This window comes from Prenolepis imparis, unplaced genomic scaffold, assembly GCF_030444845.1.
Source record: "Prenolepis imparis isolate NDT839.2.m4 unplaced genomic scaffold, iyPreImpa1.0 SCAF_5, whole genome shotgun sequence".
NCBI classification, from domain to species: Eukaryota; Metazoa; Arthropoda; class Insecta; order Hymenoptera; family Formicidae; genus Prenolepis; species Prenolepis imparis.
The window spans coordinates 2,790,574-2,808,668 of NW_028141163.1; the positions used below are offsets into that span (position 1 = coordinate 2,790,574).

Below are 18,095 nucleotides of genomic sequence, written 5' to 3' on the forward strand. Positions count from 1 at the left end.
TAAACGTTTATAATAACATTCTCTCATAATATCGTATTCACATTGGCGTGTTTTATGTATGTTGAATTTTAAGAAATCAATTGATTTACAGAAAAGTCACTTGTCATCGTACCTGTCACTGGAGGTTAATTGTGAATAGAGCGGTTCGTAATCCAAACCCCGGGCGATCTGTTCGGCATCTCGGTTGTTCAAGCTGCCGAATTTGATCTTGATGTCCGTTAAAACGTCCTTCTTTTCCTCGACATTGTTCAATTCGCACAGACGAAAAATCTTCGCTTGATAAAATACCGTCATGGTCGGTTCATTGACGATTCTTCCGCTTTTCTTCGACAACTTTCACTTGCACCGCAAAACAACTCTGTCGATTGTCGCGTGAATAAGCGTTAATGCGACTCACTCTTTCTCTTTTAGGTTAGGGACACCTTCGAGAAGAATGACGTTTACGCAAAATCACCGCGCGAAATCCGAACCAGTGTTGCCAATTTCAGGTCGCGCAACTATAGAATAGGCTTGTTTTTTATTTCTACAATGATGAACTGGTGCAATAAGTTAGAATGAGACAAGTATATTTTGTCTCACTCTAACTTACTGCACCAGTGTGCATAGTTTAGCCAGTGCAGGAATAGAAAACAATATAATATATAATATTAGAGCGCGTGTCGATGTGTGCGGCGCGTTCGACGTTCGACTTTGAATAGACTTTAACCTTCAAGTGGCGCTGCGTCACGCGTCACGTGGTCACGCCGGCGTCGGAATTCTATGCGCGGAGTGGGGGCGTGGTGGGGGCTGCGCGATGCGCGCGCGGCGCACCGGCGCGCGCATCCCCCACCCCACGCCGCTCCGTGTTGCGCGACTTGAAATTGACAACACTGCTCTGAATCGCGCACAAATGAAAACTGGCGATCGCGATAGATCGAGAAATCGAATGAGAATAAATCGAACGAGAAATCGAACAACGTTCGAATCATTGATATTATCAAATAAATATATTGTTTGTAAACTTACTAATTAAAATGTCAAAATAATAAATAAATAAATGGATATTAACAATATTTAAAAAAAATTAATTTAGAAGAATACACATTTTTTCTGTTACTCCTACAAATCAGCGATAAATAATTTATGTAAAAAGATAAATACATCATTATATAATCAGATAAAATATTTGTAGCCATGAATAAATGTTTATCAAATAAACTTTCAATGGAGATGTAATATATTAATATATATATAATTATAGAGAACACTGACAATGAGATAAAATCGTTGAAACAAAAAAATTTGCTATTTTTTAATCAATCATATACACATCAATAACGTAATCCATAAAACAGAAATTTAAAAATATTACTCAATTACGAATATAAGCCCAATATATATTATTAATAAAAAACAACATTTTTCAAGAACTTTTTCGGAATAATCACTAGGAACGTTCGAAAGCGAGAGATCCTTTCGGATGAGCTCGATCAGCTGATCGCGGAACAGCTGATTATAGTAGCATAGTACAGCGTTTGTGTTTGCTTTTTTCTAGCGGCGATTCGGGGTCTCAAAATGTACAAAATAATATCCAGGATGCTCGTGCGAGAGGGTACAAACGCGTTGGAGCCTTTGAAACGCGTCCCGATACAACGAGGACTTGTCAAAGCGGTGAAGAGCGCGGAGGAGCCCGGCAAAGTGGCTAACCTTAAAAAATACTGGTTCGGCAGGTACATGAATTACATCAAGAACTACGAGAGCACGCTTGAACAGAGATTCCCGCGTACGATGCAGGTGTACCGCGTGTTCAGCGTCGGGAGCAAAGACGTGTACGCGGACCTGAAGAAGTTCGTCTCCGCGATAAAGAAACAGGGGTTGAACGACACGGACAGCTTGACGCGGGAGGAGCTACAGTTGATGCACACGATGCCGAAAGATCTGCGGAAATTGTCGCCTTTGTTTCTACTGTCGGCTGTTCCGTTTACGAATTACATTATTTTTCCCCTGGCCATTTACTTTCCACGCTACCTGCTGACGTCACACTATTGGACGCTGCAGCAGAAACTAGACTTCATGCTCTCTGATCACAAGAGAAGGCTCAAGCACAATAGGTCACTGTTTAGATGCATGCAGGCGGAGCTTAAGACAATCAAAGATCAAACACTCAGGATAAAATGGCGAGATGTTATAGCCTGCTTGGGAAGCGGTACGCATCCAACTACCAAGAATATTATAGCCTGTTCCGAGCTCTTCTCGGGTCCACCATATTCCCTCAATACTTTAAAGAGGAGACACTTGGTAAATCCACGAGTTAAAATGCACTCATTACTTCTAAATTCTTCTCTGAAGCCTATTTTCACAAAGATGTTCTTTTTTCTTTTTAGAAAGAATTATTAGCAATACACGGCATGTCCTCGTGGAGGCCTTTCAAGAGGAAAAGATTGATGGAAAGGGCTATGTTAATTTTGCGAATGGATCGTGCTATTGTAAGAGAAGGAGGAGTAAAAGCAATGCCTAATGAAGCGATGCGATGGGTAGATACCTTTTGTTAACTTTATGCTTTTAGAATGCTGTAAAATAAGTATACCTAGTGTAAAAGAGAATATAATTATTTATTTTATTATCTCAAATCGAAGAAGTCATATTGTTATACTGTTATTGTTTTAATTTTTTTATCTCTGGAAATTTATAACTTATAATTATTTCAATGAAAATCTTGTTTTAGTACTATGTGCAAAAAAATATTAGTTTCTTTATAATTTATTTATTTTTCAGGCCCTATCTTTTAGAGGTCTAAACCCTGCCAACATGTCTATAGAAAATATGAGAAGCTGGCTTGAGCAATGGTTAGAGGTATCAGCATCTGTTGACAAAAGTAATATATCTTTGTTATTGCATAACCCAATTTTGTTAGCTTATAACCAGACAACAAATTGGATCCTTATATATAATTAAAAAAAAAAAAAGATGACTTCTTCGTTTTTGCGAAATCTCAGACAATTTATTTTAATATTAACTTTCATAAAAATTTATTTTTTTTTAAATTTCTAGTCAATTTAGCATTCATATTTTGCTTAAAAAATATTTTTTATATTACTAAATTTATTATTAAAGAATTAATATATTGCTCTTTCACTTGTAAATACCCAAATAAACATCGTTTTTTTGCAAATGCTTTAATATCTCTTTTTATTTCGTCAGTCAATATCTTAACAGATACATACTTATATATATAATTTTTGTGCAATATATCTGGAAAACAATTGCAATAAATTATTCTGTATATATATATTGTATAGCAAAAATTTACTATATTTCTATCTACAATTATAAATTGTTATATATTAAAAAAAAGAAAATTTAACATATACAAAATATATATACAAAAATAAGAATGTAAATTTATGCTTTTGTACTTCTTATATTGAAGAATGTAAACTTTAGTGTTAACTGTACAGTTAAATCTACTACTAGCTATATGTTTATGCAATAAAATAAATAAATAATTTATATTTATATATTTTTAACCTTCTATTTATTAAAATATATTTTTTCGAAATATGTAAAATGTTTAACTTTTAAATCTCCTCCTATGCTGAATTTCTTACATTATTTTCCCACTCCATGTGTACTAAGTAATTCAAAAAATTCATATATAATATATATATAAATGCATATAATAAAAAATTTCATCAGAAAAAAAATTTTATTTAAGAGATAATTTGTTGATAAAGAAAGATTTTAAAGATTGATATAAATTAATTTTTTTATTATATTTATAATTTATACAATAATATATATATGATCATATAATATTTTATATACATATATATATATATATATATAAATTTATAATATATATTTTTATATAATATATAATCCGAAATAATTTTACAATATTTTTGACATATCACAGCATATCAAATACTTACATTGACGGTATTGTTATATATATATATAGAAAAGTGTTATTTATTTGTAAAACTCATTTATATATAAATAGAATAATGTATTAAATAAAAATAATAAAAAATTTAATTTAATTGTTAGTCTAACTTTTTTCAATAATTGTATTGTGAAAAATCTTTAAATATAATATGATAGCTGGAAAAGGAAATCTCTCTAAATACTTTCATTTAAACGTTAGTTTAATTCAATAACGATCTAATTAACTTAAAAGATTATTTACTCTAAAAATGTTTATAAATATCAATTAAAATAAATCAATAGGGATATAACTGCCTGTAGAAACCCGCTTTTTTTTATTATTAGAACGGCAAGTTGTCTTATCTGATGTACATTCGCTTTCTTTGACTAATGACTTTTTCACTTCGTTAATTTGACTTTGTTTTGTACGATCGGTAATTGGAGTTTTTTTCTTTTTCTCAAGATATTCAGTTAAATCATCATTTATTTCGTAATACCTTAATCTGCTTTCCGTATTCGACACCTCAGAATCATTCTTTGTCGTAAGCGTGGTTTTTTGCACATTGTGCATTTTGCTCGAGTATTTAACACCTTTTTCGGAATCAAATAAATGCGATTTATGAGGATAAGGGCAAGACTCACCTTTGCTGCAGTTCCCCGACTTGTTAAATTCAGGACACAGGTACTCGTGACGCAGTTGACACTGTAGGAGAACAAATCAGTACCCTATGCTTTACAAAATATTACTACGAGCCATTATGTCGTTCACATAAGGCATTTCTGTTATGATTAAAGTATTATTTTCATCTTATAAACCTTAAATTTAATTTAAATATATTTTTTTTCCTCCTCTTATGTCAGTGGTCTCAGATTCATATCTGCACGCAGCTTGCACAACAGGTATGAGAGTCAATATCACCACATAAGAGAGACTAAAGAACTTTTTATATATAACCCCATTTCCTACAAGTCGATAATTGGAATCATCACTTTGAATTGCCTCTACCATAAGGATCTATGGACCGTATGATGTAACTAACCCTCTACAGACCCTGAGCTGCGTGTCTGAGATTTCTTACCAACAATAAGAGGAATTTGTTTATAACAAATTGTTATCTTAATTGTAAGCAATTAATAGAATAATGATAAGTGATGGACTAAAAGATAAGAATTAAGTATAGGTACCTTGGTTCCTTTAACGCAATATCCTTGTAGAAAATCTATGCAGATTGAAGTATTTGAAGATACTTTAACATGAAGATAAGGACAGTCGTCTCTTGTGCAGCAGCCGTCGAGAAAGTACTTGCACGTAGGCATTTTTTCAGGTCCGACGTCATGTGATAGAGAACATTTGTCTAAGAAACACTTTCCTTGCAGAAATCTGAATATTTAAGAAATTGCATAATTTAACCTTTATCATCTATAACTCCTATTATTATTTTTGATTTCCTAAAATTTTAATTTCCTACTATAGTATAGTTATAATACATAATAGAGTTTTAATCTGTAACATGAACTATTTATAATATATTAAATGTCTGAGTTACAAACATTAAGAAAAGATTAATATATAATAGATATATATTAGACACTTTAAAATATTTATTTACTTTTTGCAGAGTGACACTTGTTTTTTATCATGTCGTTTGGGACACTTTCCTTTTTCATGGATTGGACAAGATCCGAATCGTTGAAAAATTAAACATGGCTGGTTATTCTTGTGCATTTTATTTCTTAAAATTCGTATGCTTCTTTGTTTTGCTTTGTTGCTGCAAAAAAAAAAAATTTGAATAAAATTATTAATTGTGAACTCCAAAAATTTGTACAAAAAGAACAAGTTTCTTGCATAAACTCAATTTCCTATTTTTTAGCCTTTTCTTATTTAAAATTAATCGTTTCTTTAACTGAGTTTTTTCTTTCTATACTATTTTTTCATTAAGTTGATTGCTTATATTGTAAAATAATTGGATTTAAACATTATTTATTTTTAATTATTATTCTAATACATTCTAATATTTATAATTATTATTCTAATAAGTCAGACATGTGCTTGTAGCAAATAACTATAAGAACAGTATTGAGAAACACTTATTCATATAGTAAACAATATGAGACTGTATTCAAATTTGCTACAAGAGCATGCAACATTTTCATTTTACACATCTCATTAGAATAGAAGTGAAAATTAAAAAAAATTTAAAGAGAGAAAATATTTCTTGATTTAATGAGTTTAAGATAGACAAATTGATTAGTACAGTATTAGATGAACGTATATCATTGTACATACCTGATGCTATTTTTGTAAGTAGCTTTCGACAATGTGTTGAAGGTAAATTGTGCTTTATTACTGTTTGCTCCTAATGTACGATTTACAGTTTCTTTGCTGATTCGTTGTTTCTTGTCATGAATAAGTTTATCGTTTTTCCCATTAAGTGATCGTTTTCCTGAAATTCCACAGAAAAAAATTTAATGCATTTTTAAATGAATAATATTTATAAATAAAAAATCTATATACATCTAATATAATAAAATGCTAAATGATGCACAATGCAATGACGCAATATGATGCACATACGTTTCAACGAAGAGTTCTTCCGTATTAATTTATTTTTAGAAGCTTTGTACACGATACCACCGATAGTAACAAGTTTCTTCTCTGTGTCTTTTTCTCCTTCTCTATAAAACGTGAAAACTTTTATAAAATTTTATTTTGTAATTAATTAGATATAATGTAAGTAAATAATACTTACATTTTTTTGTTCTTTGAAAGATCGATTTTTTTAACTTTTAATCTAGTCCTGTCAATCTTATACTTGGTTATTTTAGAATTATTATTAACTTTGTTGATATATAGTTTTGATAAATTAGATTTGCTCGTAAATTGTAATGCATTATTTGCTAATGATTTAATTTTCATTTGCAATATTGTTTTATCAACTTTTTTTCCTAATAACTCTGGAGATTTTGATAACTTATATTGAGATTTTAGAGACATTCTTGACACGATTTTTTGTGTACGAGCTACTCTCACGAGTTTTCTACGTGACAAAATCACAAAACTAGAATTATTAGTCCTCTTTGTAGAAATCTTTTGATTGTCAGTATTTTTCATAGGCTTTAATCTTGAACAGACAGGTCGTTCTGTTGCGACTAATTCTTTAGAATTTAAGTCTTTAGAAATTAATTCTTTAGAAATAGATTCTTTAGATTCTGTCGATTTCTCTTTAGAGGAAGACAATTTCTTCAACAATGTTGGATTAACATATATAGCTCTCTTGATATCTGCTGACTTATTATTGTTACTTATACTTGCTTTCGCTGTACTCGCATTTGTTGTGTTTACATTATTTGGCAGATTTTGATTTGAACTAGCAATATTGTGCATTACTTTCGGATTAATATGTATTAAAGATTTAGCATAAATATTTGGATTGATATGTACAGTTGGATTTTGCGCTTTAAAGTTTGGATTAACATGAACATTTGTGGGAAGTAATTGAGATTTTACATATGCCCTTTTCAAGTCCTTGGATAATTGAGGATTCGGAAGAGAAATATGAACTGTGTTTTTTACATCTGCATAATCTCTCTTATTGTTAGAACTTTTGTTGTCTACAAACTTCAAAATTTTATTTAAACAATAAATATTTTGATTGAATTGTGAATTTAGAAGTACCTTTTGCCCATATTCCTCTATTTGATCTACAATTATATAATAAAACGGTTAATCACTTATAATTAAGGAAAAAATTTCTTTATCTTAACATTTTAACAAGCTTGATAAAATATGTAAAAACATGTCATCATACGCTTTTATCGAGATTTAAAGCAAGAAAGGTATTTCTCGAACAGATTTATTCTAATCGAGAAAATTATAAGCTTACCTTTTACAATAGGAATTTCACTTAACCTCTCGATTTCTGTAATTGCAGATGATGGAACTTCCATTTTAAAAATTTCCACAAACTGTGAAGAAAGTCTCAAAGTTTGTTTTCTGGAATATAATTACACTTTTTCCAATAGATTTTTTAACAAACAAGAATCTCGACTCTATTTTTCAATAAATACGATCAAACACAATGTCATATGTTGCCATATGTAAAGAGACAGGCTGTGCTAAAGATGTGACGTGTTGCACCCTGACAGGACATGTAATGATGACGAAATCACGCGAATCTCCACATAAATTCTTCATAAATCTATAATTTCACTTAATTATATATATTAATTATTATCCATTTGAGTACTTTAATGCGCCTGAAATAATTGCAATATATAAATCGATGCGATCGATGCAATAAAGGTGCCTTTTCATGCTGACGCTCGACGCTCATTTTTAGCGGCAAAAGACGTCACGTGACCAAAATTGACGAATTGGTATCTTTATTTTTGGTCACGTGACGTCTTTTGACGCTAAAAATGAGCGTCGAGCGTCAGCATGAAAAGGCAACTTAATATTCAATGTAAGGGTGCCGTCACATGGGGCGTAACTTGCGTAAGCGTAACCAGCGGATCGCCAATCACCGAGTTAGGGTGCCGTCACATGGGGCGTAACTTGCGTAAGCGTAACCAGCGGATCGCCAATCACCGAGTTATTCCAATAGAGCTCGACGAAGGGCTCTATCGGAATAACTCGGTGATTGGCGATCCGCTGGTTACGCTTACGCAAGTTACGCCCCATGTGACGGCACCCTTATTCCGATAGAGCTCGACGAAGGGCTCTATCGGAATAACTCGGTGATTGGCGATCCGCTGGTTACGCTTACGCAAGTTACGCCCCATGTGACGGCACCCTCACCAAGCCGCGAGTGTTTCAGTGGGCGTGCAAGAAAGTTGCACTAGCCGTACATTCGGGCAGTACCGTTGCGCACTCAGTTCTGCCCAATGAAAAACGCTATTATTACATTCGTCATATGACACATAACAAGTAAGCAATTTTGTCAAATTGTGATTGGCTGAGGGCACCCTAGAAATTCCATCCGACTTTTAATTAATTCGACACATTCAACGTTTGATAGGTGCCTTTCTATTTATGCATACGATGTCACACGTGTGTATTTTTATTTTATTAGTAATTTATACATATATTTCGTGATATATTTTCGTGGACGGAAATCGAAGTAGTGATGGACCGAGTTTATCGCGCATGCGCGACAAATTTGGTCACAGTAAAGTAGGAAGAAAAAGGTACGGACCCTTGTTGAATATTTTTTAACAATAAGAATTATCTAAACGTATTTAAACAATTAATAAAGAAAATAAATGTATATATAACATGTAAATACACCTATAAATAATAATATATATCATTATTAAATATAATAATGAGATATTAATGTAAATGTAAAAGATAAGATTATGCATTTATACGTCACTGCCACTGCATTTGACGTCACAACGTCGCGCATGTGGTCGAAGAAGTTTATTTTATATCTGAAATCCGAATACAACATAAAACTGTATAAGCAGTGTAGTTCTGACACGTACGTAAGTATACATACAATAATTAGTAATAATTATACACGTTGTAACGCGTCGTATAGAGTTGTAATACGTTCTCCGTTTTTGATGCCACTCAACCTAGAAGAAGAAGTGTAAAACGCCCTGGAAAAGAGATTGTCTCGCGAGCGAGAAGAGGTTGTGCTACGAAAAGAAAGCTGGCACGTTGCTCGCAATTTATCATGACATCGGTGGACTCGGGAGTGGAAACCGGGAACGAGTCGAATGATAGCTTGAACGTTCAGCACGAGAGCCAGCAACAGCATGTCGCTGTCTATCAAGACACCAGCGGTATCACGTCGATTAGTCCCATCAATTACAATAATAAAGAAATGGCAGAGTATAGTCTGCCGCCTGAGATACAGATAAGGAATTCGAACGATCTTTGGCGCGATCGATTTTTGGCGTGTAAGAAGAATCTAGAGATGCTCGAAAATAACAGCTTTCTGCGGAAGGAATGGCAAAATTTGTTTCAAGAAGCTATGAATACTGTCAAAAACCTGCCAAATATGGGTCCATCGAATATGGAACTCGCAGAAATGGTAAACAGTGGTTTTGTCAAACACGTGGGATGACTTCTGTTGGCTAGTGTCAGAATAATTATTTCTTTATTAATTTCAAATGCAAAGAGAGAGAGAGAGAGAGAGAGAGAGAGAGAGAGAGAATAAGACTAGATACAGAGGGAAAGAGCTTATAAGAGCCGTTTAGCAAAAAACCTACAATCTCAGCAATAGATATTAAGATCTTCTTTTCAGCTTTTTGGTACATGCTGCTAAATAAACTTGTTTACTAAGCAATTATTGTGGCAAATAAATGATTTGTGTAACTAAGAATATAACAATTGTAAATATAGAAATAAACATGTATTAATATTATTTTAGCTGAAAAGGCAAATGCGAGGACCATGTGGAATAAATAGGAACAGAACAGAGTTATTGAAAAATCGTAAGTGTTTTTACAACTTTAATTAGATTATTATTGAGAGAAAAAGATAAATATTCTTGCAATATTATATCTTTATTCAAAAGTGGTTCTTGTACTCTTATTTAAATATATTTATTCTTTGTACTCTTTTTTTTCATGTACAATTATCTTTTTGTTTTAGTTAAAATAAAGGTTGCTTTATATAATTCCTTGATAAAAATGTATTGAAATTACATAATAATTTTTTAATCTAGGATCTGATTATCGTGCTAAAATAAAATGTATGTGGTGCAAAAGTGGGACCGATAATTTGAAAAATTGGCAGATTTATAATATTGGACGAAGGATGCGACTGGCTGCTATGGTAAATAATACCGGATTGATGAGTAGGCTCTTGAATTATGGTATATCACCCAACAGTCCTGATAGTGATGGACGAACTCCACTTCATCATGCAGCTTGCAGGTAATTTATATATTTAAATAATCACAATAAACATTTCTCTATGTACATTTAAAGCTATTCCTTGTGCGTAGCTGTATGTTCTAATCTGTAACAAACAGAATTTTATATAATTTGATTTAAAGTTCGATATAGCTTTAAAGGCTTATAAATATCTCTTATGAAATACATACCGCTATAGAATGAAGTTAGAAGAAAGAAATAAAGTTAATAATTATAAAAAAGAAATTATGTTTCATGTTTTAGAGTTGTATTAATCTTTCCAAAAGTATTCTAAGAGTAAGAGCTTATTGCTAAGCAGGCTAAAGAACAAAGTTTTTCGTGAGACAATCTACTAAAAAAAAATTGTATTTATCTTGTAATACAAAATCAACTTATTATTATGACACGCATCAATATTTATGTTTTCTGTCATAGGGGTTATACAGAAATGGTCCAATTATTGTTGGAAAATGGTGCAGATCCAAATCAGCGTGATTGCATAGGCAATACTCCGTTGCATCTAGCAGCAGTTACCAGCAAAATATCGGTGGTAACGCTACTTTTAAAAGCCGGTACCGATGTTCTTGCATTAGATAAGTATGGCTACAATCCATTACAGTTAGCGAAAGCAAAATTGAGAATGTTACGACGGAATTATAACGATAATGATATGGATAATATGAAGCAGGAGATGCATAATATAGCTGAGATGATATTGACGTATTTGCTAAAGCAAAATAATATGCAAGAGCAGGTAGAAACATTAAGCAATTTCTGTTCACGACTCTCTTTATCCAGCACCTCAGATCAGGTTCAAGATGATGTGAAAGATTTATTGGCGAAAATAAACTCTCTTAGTATATAAAAGGTTAATTGCTGGTAGAATAATATTACGCTACACTTACTTTCATAAATTAAATAAAAGCTCTCCTAAAATTTTTGATAAGTATATGTATATAATAAAAGCTATTTTCAGAAGTTTATATGTGTGTATATATACACACACATAGAAACTGTGTATTTATATACTTATATATGTGTATTTATATACTTATATATAAATATGTATATACCATGTATATATATGTATATATAATATGTATATATTAATATGTATATACCATGTATATAACATGTGTATTGATATATTTATATATAAATATATTTTATACACACTATATATATATATATATATATATATATATATATATATATTGTGTGTATATACTTTTCAAGAATATTGAACACAATTTTTTTCTTCATTGTTTCATATTATTGATAGATATTTTTTTCCTTTTGCAAGTATACTTAATATACTAAAATGTTGCTCTTATAAAATAAACAGAGATCGTGATGTTTGTACAATACAGAGTAATTAGATAAAACTATGTCGATTATATAAGACAGATAGTCGGCCAAATATTACTGTAGTAAATTTTTAAGAAGCGATTATATGGAATCACAAGCTGACAGATTTACTTGGATTCAATAATTAAAGACTGAATTTTTCATCCTGTACATTGATTTTATTAAGTAATTTGATTTGTAGAATTATTTTGAGACAATAAATTTTTTTTATACTAAAATTAGATTTAACGTGAAAGATTAGAAATATAGGATTGTCCTGCTTGAAAAACGTCGGCCAATTGATTTAGGTGTTTATGGCTAATGAACCATGTGTGTCTGATTCAGAGTGTGAATAAAAAATATTTAATATTGAAACAAAATCTTACATTTAAAAAAAAAATCAGAAAATAAGCAGTTTCCCATTAATATGTATTATCTCATTAATCTTGTATTTTATCATCAGTATGTAAGTGCATACGAACTTGTAAATAGCTTTCATAATAATGCTATAAATGCTGTATACTGTATACAATTCCCTTAATAATAAAATTGTAATTTCACACACATGTGAAAAATAAAATGATCACTATATTAAAATTTTGTATTCTTTGTATTTATATAGTAAATCTGCCAATAATTCTCTCCATGATGTTTTAATTCTAGCTAACATTAAAAAAATAATTTATATTTTTAATTGTTACATATCTTGATAGCAGTATCTCGCAAATATATGAATTATATATATTTATATATAATTATTTATATATTGTAATAGAAAATTATATTTAACTGAATTAATATATTTAAATTAATTATATTTAAAATTAAATATAAATATTTATAAAAGTTAATAAAATAAATAAATATTCAATAAATTTGCTGGAAGAAACTCGCACACAGATTGACACAGATCGACAAAGGCTTCATTCGCCCTTGATCTCTCCGCGCAATATAGTGCTGCCACTGGTGAGCAATGCGCAGAATCAATTATAGCGTGCATTCAAACTTGCGAGGATATAAGGGAAGCGCATCGTGGGTGGTCCGTCGAGGACTAACGTGTGTGGTCCGGCTGGTTTGTGCGCGCTTCAAATATACGTTGTCGTGGCGAGACCGTGGAAGATGCGAGACGTTTCGGCGGAACTCAAGACCTCGTCCCGGTTGGTTAGCTGAAATCGCGTACAAGAACAACGGCCTCGACTCGACTGAGCGCGACGAGCACAAAAGTACGCGACATCTCTTCCTCTCTCCCCCGTTTCTATTGTTTATCCACGTGTTCCACGTGACTCTGTTTTGAAAAATATTAATTATCGATTAGATTGGACGATCGTGCGTGTATTTGTAAAAAAATTAAATCTTTTCTCAAGTGTTTTTTTAATAAACATAGATATTATTTATTTATTCTTTATTGTTTTTATTATTCTTAAATTTTATCTTTATTGACTCCTGAATGAAAATACTGTTTTCTATTCTCGCAGATGTTATTTCCGCTGGTGCTCTGTTTCTTGCTGTTTCACGGATCATCTTCAGAACTCGAGCATGAGCTTAACAGCAATAATGGAGAAAATAATACATGGAATGACATGGACCTGGCTCCTCGGCGTAGAATCAAAGATTCAAGTTATTTGTTGGACAGATATCCTATAGGAGAACTGTCACCGGATGTCTTGACTTGTCGCAGATCCGTCAGATGTGTTTCTCTGCAAAAAAGTACCTGCATGGGTACAAAATTGCCTTACTCCTTTACAACATTGGATCTTATACCTGAACGCGTGACTCAAGACATTATTGAGGTAGATAAGATTATTATTTAAATATTCTTTGCATTGGTAATATTTTTTCCTATTCTTTCTTCCGATAAAGCGCATGGTATGACCTTCAAAAAAACATGCATGCAAGTTAAAACCTTAGCATTATGAAGCATTCTATGGAATAAGCTGCTTCTTATTTGGAAGTTTAAGTATCAGGACTTAGATTTGAAATTATCTCAGGTATTTTCTCTTTCATTATACACACTTATCGTTCTAGCTTATCTTTCTAGAGTGGAATGTTCAAGGTGTATGCTAACACATTTTGTGATATCTGGATATATTTTTAACATATTTATTAATAACATTATTATTGTTTAATATATTAAATATTACATTATGTTACATATGTAATCTCAAAACATTATTATATTTTTTTATACGCTTTCTATTTTCAGGAAAGACTGCACTTGCTACAAGCTTTGAAACACGTACCAAAATGCTGGGCTGTTGTTCAACCGTTTTTATGCTCGATATTCATGCCGAAATGCGTCAATGGTACAGTCGAGCTGCCGTCTCAAGAGATGTGCAAAATGGTGTCAGGACCCTGCAGGATGTTGATTAATCACACGATATGGCCGAGTTTCGCAAAGTGCGACAATACAAAATTGTTTCCGCGATTATGCAAAAACGACATTAGAGAATTAAAATTTAATATCACGGGTAAATGTTTGAAACCTCTCGTGCCTACTGACAATGCCCTCGCGATTTTCGATGGGGTGGAAGGCTGTGGAACAGAATGTTATAACCCATTATACACTTCTGATGAGCACAATCAAATACATTCGTTTATTATATGGGCTGCAGGCATCTGTTGTGCTTTCAATTTGTTCACTGTTGTAAGTGTTAGAGCAAATATATATTTATAAGTGTGATATATGTTTCAACATATAATTATAATATATACATAATTATATATTATATTTCAGATAACATTTTTGATAGATTGGAGAAGCGCAAATAAGTATCCAGCTTTAGTGATATTTTATATTAATGGTTGTTTCTTGGTTTGCTGCATCGGCTGGTTACTCCAATTTACTCCTAGTGGCAGAGAGGTAATTATATGTCGCAAAGATGGAACATTAAGGATGAGAGAACCAAGGTACGTTTTACAAGTACTTTAATAATAAGTTTTGTGACTTCGAAATACGATTTTGTAAAATACTTATATATTTATAGCGGAGAGAACTTGTCTTGCGTCATTGTCTTTGTTCTTGTGTATTATTTCTTAATGGCGGCTATGGTATGGTTTGTTATATTGACATACACTTGGCATATGAGCTTTCGAGCACTTGGTACAATACAAGATCGAATAAATAAGAAGAGTGCTTATTTTCATTTAATTGCTTGGTGTGTACCACTCGTTTTGACAGTCGCGATTATGGCGTTAGGCCGAATCGATGGCAATAGCATGACAGGAATATGCTTTGTGGGTTACGCTGATCATACAGCGAAGGTTTTTGTACTAGGTCCGGTGTTAATCGTTGTGCTAGTAGGAGGATATTTTCTATGTAGAGGTAGGTGTTATTTCTCATTATGTATATTTGTGTAAAATATAGAATAGTAAAATGTGATAATATTAAAAGTTCTCGTACATCTTTTCCTCAATGCTCTCTGTATTAAAATAAATTGTGAGTATTGATTGATTCGTATTCTTTATAACGTATTAAAGGAATATCTTTTGTTTCTATAACGTTACGCTTATTTTAGGACTTTACACACTTATACGCTTAAAGATAAGCAGTCAAGAAATTATATCCGAAAGGGCAAGTTCAAAAATAAAACAAACCATTGTCAGAATAGGCTTTTTTTCTATAGCTATTCTTGCAGCGGTTGTTGTAACATTTTATTGTGAAATTTACGAAATTCAACACTCTTGGGAATGGCGACAAAGCTTCAGAAATTACATGATGTAAGGATTTTAATGTCGTAACATTGAAGCCCGGATGTATAAGTATATAATATATACAATATTAATCTTTTTTTTATCATATCTGAGCTCTTAGTTTGATGCATTTTTTATTTCACCACATGTATTATGTAACTGCTATATTGATATTCTGTTTATTTAAAGATGTGCGATAACGACGATGTATGCAGATGTGTCTGACTGCAAAATAGACACGAGGCCTAGTACAGGTAAACTGCAATTGCATTTACTTGCACTATTTGCCACTGGTATTCTTATGTCCTCGTGGGTTTGGACCAGTTCGACGGTTAACACCTGGTGCAGATTTCTGAGGAGGTAAATTTTGACACACGTTAAGTGCTCACCGTATTAACAACTTACTGTTGCTGTCATCAATGCGATTCTGAATAGTATGTGTTTTCTCTTCGTTTGCAGAATCTTCAATCGCGATTCTGACGATAAGAGCGAGCCTATAAGAGTGAGCAAGCATAAACTTATCGCACATTTTTTCGCGAAACGTAAAACGTTTAACAAGGCCGGACGTCTATCCCTAAGTTTTCCCAACGTTCACAAAGATCCGGTCGGATTGAATTTCGATCTCAACTCTGCGGCATCGCAAGACTACAGCGACTTCACGACTTGGGCAGCTGCTCTGCCTAAATTAGTGACGCGAAGAGGTGCGCTAGTTGGCGGCAATACTGGATCTGTGTCTAGTACTAGACGAAATTCAGCTGATTCTGAGATCAGTTATAGTTTTCAATGCGTCTCTATGGAATCCAGGCGAAATTCCTTGGATTCACAGATATCCGTGCAGATTGCACAGATGAAGACCACCCGGAAGGTCGCCAATCGATCGCGCGGCCGCCGCGGGAAGAACAGAAGAGATTTCGCGAAGTCCCGATCGAGCAAAATCGATCCACTCTCCAGGAGAGGCAGCACCACTTCCCAGGATAGTCAATTGATGACTCAAACGTCTGTGATGTTTCCACTCCAAGTGCCCAATATGGGCAGGAGACCGGGAAACGCCGGGCTGGATGAGCGATCTTTGGGTTTGAAAGTCATCGACACCAAAGACACGGGTATGCTGTTGCCCTTTTTGTTACGAGGACAGAGTGGCAGTGACGAAAATCTAAGCAGCGAAGAAAAGAGGCATCGAAATATGACTGATAAAGACGTCGATATAGAGGCGGGTAACATGGAGAAGGAGGATGAGCAGGATAGCGACAGCGAGGACAGTCAGCTGGAGGAGGAAGTGAAAATGCTAGACCCGGAGGAAGTGCACGAGCGTAGCAAGAATAAAAGTAGCGGTAAGAATTGTAAGACTTACGAGGATGATCGCAAAAACCGCGAAGGTAGTCACAGAAGCAGATACGTCCTGCAGGACGAATCTCTCTTGCAGCACCTGCTTCAAGAGCCTGGCGACATCAAGATGAAGAACGAAAACGAGAAGAAGGAGGTGTATAGGAAAACTGTGATGGACGACATGGATTCTAGTCACACCTCGTGTTATCCAGAATTAACGAGATTATTGCAAAACGATGGACCTACCAACGCCAGAGAAATGGCGACGCAGACCTCTTTGCCGCTCGATATATTGGAAATGGAGGAGTTAAAGCAAAGTATCGACGAGATAATCAACAATAGACATTGTAGTTCTAAAGGGACTCAAATATCGCCGCAATTGAAAAAAGGCAAGAATATTATGACATAAGACTGAGGGGGTTTTATATATATATATATATTTTTTTTTTTAAGTGTATATTGAGAAATGTGCATATAAAATAAGGTACGTGCTAAATAGTGTAATTGTTCATCTAAATAACAAGTATTGTATCGTTACACACAATTGGACTATTTATATACTATCTTCGTATTTCTTCTTATCACTCTTACCTGCAATCGTTGTAGTATTCTCTGAACAAGAGTGAGATCATGTGATTTTTGACAGATATTTTTTTACTGTTGTAAATTATATTATAATAGGTAAGGGAGAAGGCGAAAGAAATGACGACACAATCGGATGAAGTAACATCACTCGACGAGATATATAAGTACAATAATGCATATCGATATTTTTCTACGTTTTATTATTGCTAAAATAGTAATCAAATCTCCTCAGTACGAGATCGACAACTCGCACATCGCGCAAGTGCTCTAAAATAATATAATTTAATCTATGATACTAGAATTTCTTTAAATGTAACACGTCATAAACATTATTTTCCCGCAAAAATAAAAAACTATTATAGTTCTTATAATTG

The 18,095-nt window shown here is 33.0% G+C and overlaps 5 protein-coding genes across 10 annotated transcripts in view; 3 read left to right on the top strand and 2 right to left on the bottom strand.

The window, feature by feature from the left end:
* Positions 1-601, bottom strand: part of LOC145936821 (26S proteasome non-ATPase regulatory subunit 5) — a 36,023-nt gene extending 35,422 nt beyond the window's left edge. For both annotated transcript variants that reach the window (XM_083039417.1, XM_083039418.1), the window contains exon 1: positions 113-601. In XM_083039417.1, coding sequence (XP_082895543.1) covers positions 113-294 — 182 coding nt within the window. In that variant the 5' untranslated portion in view covers positions 295-601. The remainder of the gene's footprint in view (positions 1-112) is intronic.
* Positions 602-1,453: 852 nt separating this feature from the next.
* LOC145936140 (LETM1 domain-containing protein 1) lies at positions 1,454-3,186 on the top strand. The gene is made up of 3 exons (XM_083038040.1): positions 1,454-2,277; positions 2,364-2,513; positions 2,755-3,186. Exons 1-3 carry the CDS (start codon positions 1,555-1,557, stop codon positions 2,932-2,934), a joined length of 1,053 nt encoding a protein of 350 aa, XP_082894166.1. The 5' UTR covers positions 1,454-1,554; the 3' UTR covers positions 2,935-3,186.
* Positions 3,187-3,423: 237 nt separating this feature from the next.
* Zc3h3 (zinc finger CCCH domain-containing protein 3) lies at positions 3,424-8,215 on the bottom strand. 2 transcript variants are annotated; one of them, XM_083038038.1, is made up of 7 exons: positions 7,791-8,214; positions 6,657-7,608; positions 6,482-6,582; positions 6,194-6,350; positions 5,517-5,675; positions 5,092-5,287; positions 3,424-4,609 (listed from the first exon to the last, which is right to left on the bottom strand). In XM_083038038.1, the coding sequence occupies exons 1-7, from the start codon at positions 7,852-7,854 to the stop codon at positions 4,193-4,195; spliced, it is 2,046 nt and encodes a 681-aa protein (XP_082894164.1). In that variant the 5' UTR covers positions 7,855-8,214; the 3' UTR covers positions 3,424-4,192. The 2 variants fall into 2 exon arrangements, with proteins under 2 accessions (XP_082894164.1, XP_082894165.1); XM_083038039.1 differs by lacking the exon at positions 3,424-4,609 and adding an exon at positions 4,830-4,980 and having other exon boundaries at positions 7,791-8,215.
* Positions 8,216-8,685: 470 nt separating this feature from the next.
* Positions 8,686-11,762, top strand: LOC145936823 (ankyrin repeat domain-containing protein 54). 2 transcript variants are annotated; one of them, XM_083039421.1, is made up of 6 exons: positions 8,686-8,833; positions 8,925-9,389; positions 9,491-9,947; positions 10,287-10,350; positions 10,584-10,794; positions 11,209-11,762. In XM_083039421.1, exons 2-6 carry the CDS (start codon positions 9,265-9,267, stop codon positions 11,636-11,638), a joined length of 1,287 nt encoding a protein of 428 aa, XP_082895547.1. In that variant the 5' UTR covers positions 8,686-8,833; positions 8,925-9,264; the 3' UTR covers positions 11,639-11,762. The 2 variants fall into 2 exon arrangements, with proteins under 2 accessions (XP_082895547.1, XP_082895548.1); XM_083039422.1 differs by lacking the exon at positions 8,686-8,833 and having other exon boundaries at positions 9,256-9,393; positions 11,209-11,759.
* Positions 11,763-13,107: 1,345 nt separating this feature from the next.
* Smo (smoothened, frizzled class receptor) lies at positions 13,108-18,092 on the top strand. Of its 3 annotated transcripts, none has more exons than XM_083039404.1 (8): positions 13,108-13,343; positions 13,596-13,910; positions 14,324-14,764; positions 14,855-15,027; positions 15,105-15,442; positions 15,636-15,837; positions 16,000-16,170; positions 16,246-18,092. In XM_083039404.1, the coding sequence occupies exons 2-8, from the start codon at positions 13,596-13,598 to the stop codon at positions 17,543-17,545; spliced, it is 2,940 nt and encodes a 979-aa protein (XP_082895530.1). In that variant the 5' UTR covers positions 13,108-13,343; the 3' UTR covers positions 17,546-18,092. The 3 variants fall into 3 exon arrangements, with proteins under 3 accessions (XP_082895530.1, XP_082895531.1, XP_082895532.1); XM_083039405.1 differs by having other exon boundaries at positions 16,270-18,092; XM_083039406.1 differs by lacking the exon at positions 13,108-13,343 and adding an exon at positions 13,981-14,108 and having other exon boundaries at positions 13,770-13,910.
* The last annotated feature ends 3 nt before the right edge of the window (positions 18,093-18,095 follow it).